This window comes from Sturnira hondurensis, unplaced genomic scaffold (assembly GCF_014824575.4).
Source record: "Sturnira hondurensis isolate 20B ecotype Veracruz unplaced genomic scaffold, ASM1482457v3 Scaffold0008380, whole genome shotgun sequence".
Classification (NCBI taxonomy): Eukaryota; Metazoa; Chordata; class Mammalia; order Chiroptera; family Phyllostomidae; genus Sturnira; species Sturnira hondurensis.
In genome coordinates this window covers 1,654,944-1,668,904 of record NW_028081011.1, presented here as the reverse complement: position 1 = coordinate 1,668,904, position 13,961 = coordinate 1,654,944, and the positions used below count along the sequence as shown (strand labels likewise).

Here is a 13,961-nt window from a genome sequence, read left to right as displayed (position 1 = left end):
CCAAATGGCCCATCTTCTGGGGTACTATGGGCTTGGGTCCAGACCACCACAACGAAGTGAGGATCGCAATAAAGGGAGTTGTACTCTTTTTGCTGGTGGAGGGTCTTGCCTTCAGCTTGTAAAAAAAAACATAACATGGAACGCAATAAAGCAAAGCACAATAAAATGAGGCCTGCCAGTGTTCATTTTAACTTCTGTTTCAGATTTTGGGGCACCTGGGACAATGCCAGATATGTCTCAAATATATGCCTATTTAGGGTGTTTGTGGTGAAACGGTGTTCAGGGGAGAGGTGTAAACCACGTGAGGGATCGCTTCTTAGGAGTCCTGTCTTGGGGCGCATTCCTGCAGATGGGCCCGCACAGCACGGTGCAGGGGTGGGAACGGGGTTGGGGCGAGTGCCCGGTATCCACCTCTGGGATTTTATGCAGCTCACTTAGGGGAAGGAAGAGAAGGCAGCTGAATTCATTGTACTCACAGTCAATTCACAAGGTTTTAGACTAAAGAAAGTCAACCCCGTAAACAAAAATTCACGCTAATAATAGCAGTTTAAACTGCCTGCCAGCGCTGGTGAGGGCATTAGCTGTGGAGCCCCGGGAAAGTCACTTAACCTTTCTGGGCCTTGGTTCCTTATTGTAAAATCGGATGATAACAGTAACACTTAGCGTACAGGGTTTCTATGGGGACTGAAAGAAATAGTACTTGTAAGTGCCTGATGCCGGGGAGGACTCCATGAACGTTACCAGTTATTATTATTCACAGCATGACACCAATGTCCTCTGTCCCCCCAAAGCACCCACCTCCCAACTTGCCTCGGGATGCTGTGCCCTTCAGGTATTGGGATACACTCCAGGTCTAGGACCTCTTGTGCTGCTTTAGGGTGTTTTGGGTTTTGTTTTCAACCTTTAAGTGTAATCATGCCCGCACAGGAAGGCAGCAGAAGGCTTTTCCCACTGAAGTCAAAGCGGCTCATGGAGAAGACCGCGTTCTGCCCAGGGAAGCCCCATGGGAATACTCCGTGTGGAGCCACCGGGAGGGGTCGCAGGCCATGCTGGGATCTCACTGACCCTGGCCAAGCCTCTGTTTGCAGGAGCTTCCCATGGGAAGGCTGGGGGTCACCCAGAGAGTGATTGCCAGCTGACTGTCAGCTGCGTGTGGTCAATGGCTTCGATTAGTTATTTTTGTCCTTCTAACGCTATTTATGTGCTGTAATTTTGATCAGGATGACTGCTGTTATCCTTGGCTTTTCACCCTTTTCTCTTCTGATCTGAGCTTTAAAAAAAATTATCCAGACCTTTCCAGGGACTCACCACCAGGTGAATGGAGAGATGAGGGTGTTGCGCCAAGCCCGGGGGCCAGCCTCCGGCCGCTGTGCCGTGCTTTGCGTACATTGGTTTCCTTCGTTCTCACACCAGCCCTGTGGGTATAATATCTGTTAGCCGTAAAAAATTCAAGGATGTTAAGATACTTGCCCATATCAAGAAGGTAATGCAGCCAGAATTCAGCTTGAGGTCTGACTTTGGAGCCTCCACTTTCTTCTTTAACATTTATTGTTATTAGGCAAGTAATATTTCATCACACCTTACTTATAAAATATTAAAACACTATAGGCAAAGCTAAAGAACCTTTGGACCTCGCCTCCCCACCTCGGTGCCTTCCCTGGTTTCAGTTGTACGTACACTCCTTCCTCTGTAAACCTCAACTGTAAAAAAGTGGTGTAAGAATTCCCATTCTACTTGCCTTACCCAGTCTTTTAAGGATCAAATGAGATAATGGACAAAAGGGCATTTCATAAACTTTAGAGCCCTCTGCATATGCTTATTGTTAACAGTAGCACAGTAACATACATTATGTAGGGCCCTTTGTTGGGAGTATTTGTTTCTGGAACTTAATGGAATCTCAAGTTTCTAAAGTCCTCTGTAAGGCCTGTGCCCTGAGCCCCTCTGCTGAGATCCGCGCGGTATTTATAGGGCTAGCCTGCAGAACCACAGTTCTCCAGTAGGTGCCGCCCTCTACCAGACACTTCACTACACCTGCCCTGCAGGTCTGCTGAGTCCATTCCCTGCTTTTACCTTGATGTTAAGGGTGGTGCAGTGTTGTGGGTGAGGAATTCGGGCTGGAGAGAGGTCTGGGACAGATAAGGAAGGAGGGAACAGGGCACCTGGGATGCAAGGCCAGTGAGGCCCAGCCTCCGCCTGAGGGAGCTCACAGGTAAGCAGGGAGAACCAAGGACAAGGACCATCCCTTACCAGGGTGACAGAGGCTGTATCCAGGAGTTCTCCATTGTAAGAGGGACTCCTGAGTGACTGCTTGTGTCTGGAGGGGTCAGGAATAGCTTCATAGGGAAGGTGACATCTGAGATGGGTCCTGAAGGGTGACAAGGAATCTGCCAAGCCGAGAAACTGGGAAAAGCATTCCAGGTGCTCCCTGAGTACTCATGAGCAGTTTGATGGGCCAGGACCTCACCTGATGGGGTAGAGAAGAAAGTAGGGGAAGGCAGACTAGAATAGGAGGAGATGCGGCCAGATTCGTAAGGAGCTTGAGGGGTAATGAACCATAAAAGAGGTTTGTTTGTTCCTATTTGGGGTGGGCCAGTGGGGACTCACACTTAGATGTTTCTAAGTGGAAGATGAATTAGATCGGAAGAGACTGGAGCAGGAGGCTAGGGGGCTGTTGTTGAAAGTCTTAGCCATCACAGGAACAGTTGTTACTGGGAGGGCAGGCCTTCCATCACAGAATGGAAGCTACTTCCCAGAAAAAACCCACATGGACCTGGGACCTGATTAGATGGGGTAAGAGTGAGGGATTGTCCGTGGAAGACTTAAAGCGGACTTTGAAGTTTCTGGCTTGAGGTGGAAGTAGAACTATTAGTTGGGACAAGACAAGAGAGGAGACCAAACTGTGAAAACAGAGGGAAAAGAAAAGTTATCTTCAAACTCCCTGAGAGCGAGGTGCCTGCGAGACTGAGCCGCTCCACCCCCGTCCCTGGAGAGATGTCCTAGAGGCTTTCGGATGAGGCGGCCGGGAGCTGGTGGCGATGGACAGAATAACCATTGGAGGGCCACAGCATTCTTACTTCTGACCCTGGTTTCTCTTTCTGACCCAGTGTATTCAAGAGTCACCCTGGCCCAGGCTGATGGCCCACAGCCTCATGGTGACCAAATGTGCTTCGAGTTGTCTCCCTCCCCTCCTGCATGGCTAGAAGTGTCTTTCCTCATTGTCCAGAGCCCACGGAACCTGGTGGCACAGCCACTGTAGAGTGGGCAATGCTCAGGTGGGCCCCTCCTCGTTGCCTCTTCTACGAGTCTGAACCCCCCTGCCCTGGAGGAGTGGTAGGAACAGCAGCACCTGGAGATATTTGTGTGCCAGTGGCCTAGCGGGTGCCAGGTTAGCCCGGGCAGAGAAGCCCAAGCTTTTCTGAGAAAATCTGTTTGCCCCTTCACTGTGTTTGTGCATGTGTGCACACGTGCATCCAGGCATCCACGCTTACATGTACTTGTTAGGACACTACCCCTGAATGGAGCACGAGGGCTGGCCTGCTCTCGGCAGCCCTCTCCTTTGGCATCACATGAGCAGCTCCAAGGAAGTCTACGGAGAAGCCCCCAAGGCAGGGGCCGGTCTGCAGCCATGACACCAGCCCTCACTGACCTTTGAATAGAGTATTCACTTCCTATGGCTGCTGTTAACAAATTCCCGTAAGTCCCATGGATAAAACAGCAGAAATTTATTCTCTGGTAGTGATGGAGGCCAGAAGTCTATAACCAGTGTCACTGGGCCCAAATCAAGGTGTTGCCAGGACCACATTCCTTCTGGAGGCTCCAGGGGAGGATCTGTGCCTTGCCTGTCAGAGCGCCTGGTGGCTGCCAGCCTGTGCTGCCTCGTGGTGCATCACTCCATCACCCTGCCCCCATGGAACTCTTCCCGACCTCTCCTGTGTGTTAACTGTCCCTCCTCCCGGGAGACGTGATTGCATCGAGGGTCTGTCCAGATAATCCAGGGTCATCTTCCCATCCCAGAATCCTTAATCACACCTGCACAGTCTTTGCCATATGAGGTAGTATTTGCAGGTTCCAGAGATGAGGACCTGGTATCTTTGGGGGACCATTAATTCAGTGGACTACAGGTAAGGTGTAAGAAAGTTCTTCCGTTTGCCCCTTTCTACCTGCGAGTGAAGCGGGTGTTACTGTCTCCATTTTGGCAGTGAGAAGATTGGGCTTTGCCAGCTAAGGCACCAAGATCTATTGGGAGACCTGGATCCACTGATGAACCCTAGGCCTAAGAGACTTTATTTACTTATTTATAGAGAGAGAGGAAGGGAGGGAGAAAGACAGGGAGAGAAACATCAATGTGTGGTTGCCTCTTACACACCCCCAACTGGGGACCTGGCCCAAAACCCAGGCATGTGCCCTGCCTGACTGGGAGTCAAACTGGTGACCCTTTGGTTCACAGGCCAGCACTAAATCCACTGAGCCATGCCAGCCAGGGCAACTTTTTAAATACATAAAGTCTATCTGTCTTTTTTTTTTTAAAGATGGTGGTACATTTAATGAAGCAGATCATCAAAACCTCGTTTGTGCATTGATTTGACTCCTGCTTGTTCACCTGGCCCTGACTGCACTTGGGCGTCACCCCGGTGGGAGCCCAGCATGCTGGAACAGACCGTAGCAGCCCTCCTGACTTCCCTTGCTGGGGCACAGGATAAGAGCTGGGCTTGCTGGGGCAGCCCTGCAGTGGGGTGGGACTCGAGTTTAGACAGAGACCTGGGTCTGGAGAGCCCTTACCTGGAGCTGAGGGACCCCTGACTGGGGTTCAGAGCCCAGAGATGAAAAATAACCTCCACAGTGAAAGCCCTTTACTCCCCACACTTCTGCTTTTCCATCTTTTATATCACAATGTTCTCACATCCCTCTAGGAGGCAAAGAAACACTCCCTACTTCATAGGTTGAGAACTCAAAAGTAGAGACAGGGGCTGTCCTAGACAGCACAGGGGACTTAACTAGAGCTGCCTTCTTGGCCCTTTGGTGTGGCCAGGGGGCCAGGGTTGTGGATAGGTCCTGTCCCTGCTCATTGGAAAGGATTTTAGAAGCTGGATGCTCCATGGCAACAAGGGAAGCTTTTGTTGGCTCCGGCTGCGCCGTCCTTATTGAGGATTCTCCTACCCCCATTCCCTTCCAGCTGTGTGGCCTGGGACAAATCTCTACCCTTCTCTGGGTCTCAGTTTCCTCACCTGCTGTGCAACACAGGGTTGGTGTAAGCGGTCTCAGGTCGCTGCTGACTCAGCTGTGCCCAAAGCCGTCCTGCTCCTCTGAGGATTTGAAGCAGTCTGTGTTGAAACCAGAGTCTTGGGGCTCCAGCCTTTTTCTGGTTACTGTCCCAAAGAGCAATGGCCAGGAGTCCTTTTCTGCCACCAGCTGCGCCCCCTACAGAGAGGAGTGTCTGCCTCCGATTTCTCTAGGGGCAGACGAGACATCGAGTACGGAATGGAAGATTTGGGGATTCTAGTTTGAGAGAAAGGGAGCTCTGCGCTCGGAGCCAGCGTCAATTAGAAGCCAGTTTCCCTTACTCCAGGAAGGGCTGGTTCTGCCTTACTCGCGGGAACCGGAGGCCCTTCCGGGGGTACCTGTTCCAATTCCTTAATTCGCCCATCTGCTGGCAGACCCCCAGACTCATCTGGACGTCCCCTCCGGATTAGCTGAAGGAGGGAAGCAACTGGCTCTGAATTCCGCCTTTGTCCAGTGAAGCCAAATGAGGAGGGGCTGAGCGGACCCCCTGCCCCCACTGGAATGTCGGCTCGCGGTGCCCCCCAGCTCTCCCTCCTTCTCAGCCGCCTCCCCCGCTCACTTCCTGAGTCCCACTGATCCCACCACCAAGCGCGCGCGCGCGCACACACACACACACACACACGCGTGCGCGCACACAGATGCACATACACACACGGACACTCACACTTCCTGGCGGCCTCGCTCCCGGCTCCGTGATCCCCGCCACCCGGGCTCTGGGAGACGCGATCTTTGTTATTCAAATAACCCCCTCGCCTCGCTGGGCCGCGGGCTCCGGCCCAGAAAATTGGTCCATTGGCCATTCCCCGCATCCCTCTGGTCACAGCTCCCTCCTCCCCGCCATCAGGGCACCCCGCGCTGATTTCGGGATTTCCCGGATCCCGGGGACTCACCGCGCGTGGCTGCTCGCTGGGCCAGGCCTCCCCCGCCCCTGGTGCGCGCTGCGGCTTCGCGCTCCGCACCCTCCCCCTCCCGGCCTCCCCTCCCCCTTCCTTTCCCTTCCTTTCTCCCGTCCAGCCGCGGTCCTGCCGCCGCCGCTGCCTCCGCCTCCACCGCCTTCCCCGTCCGCGGGGGCCCTGCCAGCAGCCCTCCCTGCAGCATGGCACCATCGGGGCTGGATTAGCTGGGAGCAGCATTTGGGGGAAGCGGATCCCAAGGGGTGGGGGGTGCCCTGCAGCCTCGGTCATGGATGTGAGCAAGATGGTAAGTGAAGAGCAGGGGCTCTGCCCTGGAGCCTCCCCCCTCCCCACACCCCCCCCAACACTTCCCTCTCTTTTTTTCCCCTCCCAGTCGGCTTGATCCTTTGAAAGTTTCTGGATTGTTGATCCTGCCTGTTGGCCCCAACTCCAGGCATGCTGGAGGAGGGAGTCGGGCCAGGATTCTGGAGGCGGCTGGCGGACAGGGATGGGACTCCCGGTTTCCCGCCGCGCTGCCGCCAGGGCTGCCCTGGAGAGCTCGATAGTCTCCTGGGAGAGAGGGTTGTTGAGCTCACCTCCCAAATTGTGAAACCAGCCTGGTGGGGGAGGGGGCATGGCTGCGGGAAGGGGGCTAGTCCCATCCCCTCCGGGGCCCCTGCTTGCACACCTATTTATGGGAAGATTTTTGGACTGAGCCAGTGGTCAGAAGGGCACAGGTGGGTGGCCTTGGAGGGCAGTGTAGAGGAGCTAGGGCGTTAACCACCCAGGAAGATGAGGGGGCAGGAATGGAATCCTTGTCATAGATGAGGGATGTTCTAGATTTACCACTTGTAGACTCCAGCTGCGAGCATCTATGGAACAGTCTCTTAAGCATCTGACTCCATGGAGGGGGCTGGTCCCCCCTTCAGGGCAACCCTTCACCTCCAGGAACACAGTGGGAGCCGAATGCATTGCTTATTAATTGAGGAGCAGTCCTCAGGGGGTAGCAGGATGTGATTTAGGGGACTCTGAAGGGAGGGGGTCTCTGGGAGCACTTGTCAGTCTGGGGAAGGTTTTCTCAGGGGTCCCAATTGGCTGCCACTCTGAATGAAGATTTTAGGATGCCCTTGGCATCACTACCACCCTGACCCTGGCTTCAGATCGGGGTAACACATCCCCCACCTCAAGCCTTACAAACTTTGAGGGCTGGAGTGTCAGTCTGGAGAGGTGCCCAGCAGATGGGCTGAGCTTCAGAGGAAAGGAGCTGGGTTGGGGTCCATCTGCATGTCTGGGGGAGGGGTCTGGGTCTGCGGGTACCTTGGGGACAGAAGGGTACTGGAATATGATTTCCTCTTGTACAGAATTGGCTAGTTTTCCTAAAGAGTGCCCTTCAGAAGCAGCTACCTCTATGGGAAAGGCAGATAGGTTCCCGGCCCTGCCAGGCCTTTGGCAGTCTGTCTTGGGGGACAAAAGGAAGGGGAGCAGATGATAGGTTAGAATCATTTCTTCTTATGGCTGGAGACCAATCTCAGACTGACTGAGTGCCACCTGTAGGGTCGGGCACGGAGCTCCATGGTCTCCCATCTTCCTGTGTGGATGCATACCTGCCCCTGGTTGGGCAATGCCAAGAGAACAGCGCCCCAGGGCGGGGGGGGGGGGGCAGTGAGCATGTTCAGTGTTCACTGGTCCCCAGGTGTGAACCATGAAAGCTCACTTCCTTTGGGCGATTATTAGAACTAACCCTTAAAAAAAGCCCTCTCTGTGGCTGTGGGAGCGGAGTGGTGGAAAACTGACCAGTGGCCAGGCCCTTTCCTAGAGATGTCTTAGCAAGACCAGAGAGTCACCAGTCCAGGCTACGGTGGCTGGGCTTGAAGCTCTAATCCCGTGACTGCCACACAGCTATCAGTGCAGGCCCCAGACAGAAGACCACAGTGCCAAGGGCTGTAGGGTCTGAGAAGGGACCTGGTTGCAGAGTTTAGATGGAGGACGAGGCCCTAGGCTGGCTCTGCAAGGCTAAGCGGTGTGGGCTTGCCGAGGGCAGTGAGAGGTTTTTGCTGCGGGGAGAGTTGCAGGAAGAGGAATGGGCAGAGCCCCTTGGGTAAGGCTGAGGATGCCTGGCTGGGACAGAGGTTTGCGAATAGGAAATGTTGAGATCATTGGTTAGGGCCAGACCAGAAAGGCTTTGAGCACCAGCCAAGTCGTCCCAGCCTTGGGCTGTAGGCACTGGGTAACCTCTGGAGGATAATTTTGGGCACTGGAAGGGCTCATGTATTGCCTCTTTTAGCTTGGGATCCAAACAAAAGGGATATTAGATTCTCATTAATTATTGAGCAGCTAAATACCCAGCCCAGAAAGCATTGTCCTCGGCTCTTTGTAAAGAGCACAGATCCGGGACTGTTAGTGAGAAGAACCCAACCCACCCCAGGGAGTTGGTACCTGCCTCTTGTTCCTGCAGGGGCCCAAGTTACTATTTGTTCCGACTATTAAAGCCCCATCTCCAGTTCGAAGTCCTTGCTCTGGGGGCCCTTAGGTCCGTGGTCGACCTCAAACCCAGTATTTCCCCCATATACTTGGCAGGGCCCAGCACCAGCCTTGGGAGTTTCTTTAGCTTATCACTGAGTGAGGAAAGCAAATTATACTTCACCCAACTCCCTGCAAGCTTTTGAGCCAATTTCTTACCTCTTAGCCTCATCTGTAAAGTGCGGACAGTAACAGAGGCATACCTAGTTTCTCTGTACTTTACAAATATTGCAGGCCTTTTTCTTTTTTCTTTTTAACAAATTGAAGGTTTGTAGCAATCCTGCACCAAGCAAGTCTACTGACACTATTTTTCCAACAGGCTCAGAAAACGGCCGGCATGTTTTAGCAATGAAGTATTTTTAAATTAAGGTATGGGCATTTTTTTTTAGACATACTGCTATTACACACTCAGTAGACTATAGTATAGTTGAACATCACTTTTACATGCACTGGGAAACCACAAAATTTGTATGATTCACTTTATCATGACGCACTTTATAGTGGCTACCTGGAGCCAAACCTGAACCATTTCCTTGGTGTGCTCATACCTGCCTTGCACCTTCTCACGAAGGCTGGAAATAATTCTCCTAAGGCGCAGGACCTGGCATAGTAAGTCCTCCACACATGGTGGCTGTTCCGATCACATTGGTCTCCAAGATGTCTCTGACTCTCTCCTCGGGCCACTCCCCACCCCCCGCCCTTTCTTTTCTCGATTGGCCAGAAGAGCTGACTATAGGCTGTATTTAATTGACTGCTTCTGAGACCAGTTCTCCCATGTCTATTTTCTGAATGAAGGTACAAATGACTAGAGAGTGTGGATTCACCAGCTGCTGTGACTGATGAATTTTTGATGCCACCAGGTATCTGCCCAAGGGAGAGCTGGTTTAACCTGGCACTTGGGAGTAAAGCGCAGGTGCCTTTTGGGGGGTTGATGATGGAGTCTGTGCCTTTACGAAACACGGAGGGTGCAGAGCTGTAATTTGGGGAGCAGAGTCAACGCTATCTGTCCTTACAAAAGAATGTACAGTTTGCATAGTAGTTTATATCTGCATAGTGCTCTGGAGTTTACAGGGCATTTCCGTATTTGTTCGTGTTTACTACAGTCCTGTGATGAAGGCAGGGTTTATTATTTGGAAATAATAAACCAAATTTTTTGGATAAGAAAACTGAGGTTCAGCAAAGCGAAGCCCCAGATCCCATACATGTGGTGGGACCAGGTCTTGTATCCAGGTCTCCTGGTCACCAAACGCGTGCTGTGACGACACAGGAAATAAAGGGCAGGAAAAGAAAGGCAGGTACCACGTGCTTTTGCGTGTGTGTGAAATCTAATGAGCAAAATAAACTCACAAAGTGGAGACAGACGCATGGACACAGACAACAGACCGACAGTTGTCAGAGGGGAGAGGGTTGAGGGCTGGATGAGAAGGGAGAAGGGATTAAGCAAAATAAAAAAAAAAGAACGACTCTTGGATACAGATAAACTGTATGGTGATTGCATTGCTGGAGGGAAGGGAGGGGCGACTGGTGCAGAAGAGGGTAAAGGGGGATAAATGGTGAAGGAAGGGGACTTGGGGTGGTGAACACATAGTTCGATATATAGATGATGTGTTGTAGGATCGTATGCCTGAAACCTATAGAATTTTGTTAGCCAATGTTACCCCAGTACATTCAGTTTAAAAAAATAAAAAGAAATAAAGATAAAATATAAGGAAAAATTTTCAGTGGCCGCAAGCTAATCTGAAAAGATGAGCTGGGTGGTGGCCTTTTTGGTTTCTGGGTCCCTGGAGCTCACCAACCTCCCTCCTCCTCGCCACTCCCGTTACTGCCTGAGCTCTGCCTCCTGTGCCCTCCCACCCCTCCCACCATGGAAAAAATTGTCTTCAACTGAAACCAGTCCCTGGTGCCGAAAAGGCTGGGGACTGCTGCCCTAGGGGAGGAGATCCAGGGAGAGGGGATTAGCGCCTGTCTGTAGGTGGACTGTGCACCCCTGGCTAGTCTTAGAACTTGGGGTTTCATGAATGAGGGCCTTCTCTTCGAAACTGAGGCACCTGACCCCTCAGATCCTCCAGCTTACACAGCAGGTGGTGGGAGGAGTAGAGGAAAGGTGTTGCAGGTGTTCTGAGTAAAGGATAACGATGATGGGGCAGGAGAAAGGCTTCAGGTCAGCCTTCTGTGACTGCCTGTGTGCACGTGTTTGCTGGGCTGAGGTGGGGCGTGGGAAAAGCAAATGCAAGCTGGGGAGATCCCAGTGCATTTTGCAGAGGGATCCAAGGACGCTACTCCCAGCCCACATCAGCTAAGAGCTGTGGAAGAAGTGCGTCGGGTCTGAGCTAAATAATTCGTTAAAGCTGGACATGGGTGAAACCAGAGCACTGTTTTCAGCTCTGGGTCACAAAGTGCATGTAGCGTGCTGCAGCCAGCATTTAAAAGAGCGAAGTAGATCAGAAAACATCCAGCTGTGTTCCCTGTAAGGGGTAGGCATTAGTTCCTGAAACTGGCTTTGGTCACATACACACAGGGACACAGAGAAGGACCGGCTTCATAAAATGGACTTTTCACACTGGCCAGAGTCAAAAGAGGTTTGAAGTCTCTGACCTAGAAGAGACCTGAGGAGGTGAGGAGAGGGTGTCAGCCTGGTGAGAAGGCTAGAGGGCCGATTGCTGTCTGCCTCCCTGAGGGCTGTCAGACGGAAGGGCCTTTATCTGCTCCTCATGGCTGGGAGAGGGGATTTGTTTTCTAGAGGCACAGATTGTGGTGGGCCAGGACTTCCCCACAGCAGGGCCACCCTGCAGCAGAGGGAACTCCTGCAGAGGGAAGTCCCGGAAGACAGAGCTGCTCCAGCCCCTGGAGCTGCTCAGGGGAGCCCTTTGTGTGTCTCCCACCACAAAGGCAGCAGAGCACCCCAGATCAGCCGCCTCCTCCACCTGGCCCCTGGAATAAGATCAGGAGCCATAGAAGACATGAGCCTTAGACAGGTGCCAGTGGGGAAGGAAATCTGTACTTGCCTCCTTTAAAAATGCTTAGCACCCTGGCCGGGGTGGCTCAGTGGACTGAGTGCTGGCCTGCAAACCAAAAGGTCGCTGGCTTGATCCCCAGTCAGGCCACATGCTTGGGTTGCAGGTCAGGTCCCCAGTTGGGGGCGTGCGAGAAGCAACCGATCAATGTATCTCTCTCACACTGACATTTGTCTCCTTCTCTTTCTCCATTCCTCCTCCTTGTCTTTCTAAAAATAAATAAATAAAAATCTTTAAAACATTTTAAAGCTAACATGCAATGTTAAAAACATTGAAAATGCTTAGGAAAAATGTTTTTGATTTACCATGTAACTGCAATCACTGTCACTGATCACTGATATTTTAATCCAAGTGATTTTAACTGGGATGAGGTTCCATTCAGTGGAGACACACGGAAGCCCCGCTGTCTGCGCAGGCCCGGGGTGGTGTTGAGATGACGGGACCCAGGGCCGCGGGGGGGGGGGGGGGGGGGGGGGGGGGGGGGGGGGGGGGGAGGGGGGGGAGNGGGGGGGGGGGGGGGGGGGGGGGGGGGGGGGGGGGGGGGGGGGGGAGCGAGCCGTCTGTGGAGAGGCTCAGTCAGGAGAGGAGGACAGAGGTGTCCTTGAAGTACATGGAGTTGGGTGGCACAGAGACGTTTGTAGCTGACGGAGCACTCTCACCTGGATTATTTTCTCCCTCCAAACAGCCTTGCAAAGCAGGATTTAGTGTCCTCAGAGGCTGCTCCAAGTCATCCTGCCAGTAGGTTTTAAGACATCCCACAGATGGATAAGCCTTCCTGCTGTCTTCCCCCGAAGCGCAACCCCCAGCCCCCCCCCCCCCCCCCCCCGCCACACACACACACACAGCTGAGTGATTTTCTTGAAGAGCACGTCCAGGGGCTGTTTCCGTTCCACCTTTGTCTCCTTTCTTGCCTGTGAGGTCCCAGTCCAAAGCCAGACAGGCACATGGTCTGGCAGCTGTCCCTGAGCCAAAGAATTCCAGCGTTTGTTATTCTGCCTGGGGCCTCGAAGAAGCTAAGCCGTAGGTCTTAAAAAAAACCCTGCCTATTTTAGGTGCCCTGCCATCCTAAGGAGTCTGATCTGGAGGTGGTTTCCAGATGGGACTGGAGGGTGGGGGACTGTATGTGAGTGGGAACCACCTCGAGTCCACAGCACCAGCCCTGCATAGGGAGGTTTGGGGAGCCCGTTCTGTGTCGGAGACAGCACTAGGTGCTGGTCGGGGGCTGCAGCGTAAACCCCGATGCCGCTGTTGCCTCTCTAGGACTGGCTTCCTTGTCTCCAAGGGACTGGTGTCTGCAGACTAAGGAGGGGTCAGGAGGGCCTGTTTAAGTTCATAGCACATGGAGGAGGGGCTTACTAAGCCCCCCACAGCTACGATGAGCAATATTTTTGATCATTCTTCAGGCAAGAAATACAATCCCAAAATTTCAGGCAAAGGGGTAGAATATTCCTTCTTTCAGAATGACCCGTCTTCTGGGTGAGCTGGGTCTGGTAGGGCAGTCAGACCTGTCCTAAGTGATTCCAGTACGTGAGGTGGGATGCAGAGTGCGTCTGCGGGTGTGCTGCTGTGAGGGGAGATGAACGCGCGGGCACTAGGTCAGGGGTGTCAACTCACTTTCACCAGGGGCTGCATCAGCCTTGCAGTTGCCTTCAAAGGGTCGAATGTAGTTTCGGCTCCTCAACAGTGAAGAAGTAGTTACATTTATATAGTCCTAAAATTATTTTGGCCCTTTGAAGGCAACCACGAGGCTGATGTGGCCCCTGGTGAAAATGGGTTTGACACCCCGGCCCTAGAGGAAGGGCCTCCCTGAAGAAGCTGGAGAAGGGGAAGAGGACTTCCTCCTGCGGGTAAGGAGAGGAAGAGCATCACAGGCAGAGGGAATCACGTGCAAAAGCGCTTGGTCGCGAGACCACAGCTGTGTTCGGGAACTACCTGTGGCTTATGCTAGGTGAGTAGGTTCAGTCACTGTCTCCGACAGACTAGCAAAGTTTCCAGGACAAGGGATCCTAATTTTTATATCCCAGTGCTTCCTGGAAGAGGTGTGTATGCTGTGTTTTGAAGAAGGGGAGCAGTGAGCTTCTTGATGAAAGCGCAGGACACACAGCAGGTGTGCTGTGAATGGAAAAAGAGATGAGGACATTCCAGTGGAGAATGTGTGCTTGTGCCAGCACGTGGGTGCCGAGTGGGTTTGTTAGGAGCAGGGCACGAGGCCCACATTAAAAATAATCAGCAAGTGTCCAGGAGCACCAGTCAC

General features: G+C 52.8%; 1 protein-coding gene and 1 long non-coding RNA gene across 6 annotated transcripts in view; one reads left to right on the top strand and one right to left on the bottom strand.

The window, feature by feature from the left end:
• HIP1 (huntingtin interacting protein 1) overlaps positions 1-13,961 on the top strand; it is a 138,914-nt gene that overhangs the window by 55,418 nt on the left and 69,535 nt on the right. The window contains exon 1 of one of the 5 annotated variants that reach the window (XM_037054787.1): positions 6,302-6,480. The exons of the other annotated variants lie outside the window; for them this stretch is intronic. Coding sequence (XP_036910682.1) covers positions 6,463-6,480 — 18 coding nt within the window. The 5' untranslated portion in view covers positions 6,302-6,462. Of the gene's footprint in view, positions 1-6,301; positions 6,481-13,961 lie in introns of those variants that run through there. 5 annotated transcript variants of the gene reach the window in all.
• On the bottom strand, positions 141-5,712 carry LOC118992811 (uncharacterized). Its single transcript, XR_005067720.1, has 3 exons — positions 5,226-5,712; positions 1,309-1,415; positions 141-433 (listed from the first exon to the last, which is right to left on the bottom strand). It is a non-coding gene; the product is annotated as an uncharacterized LOC118992811 (long non-coding RNA).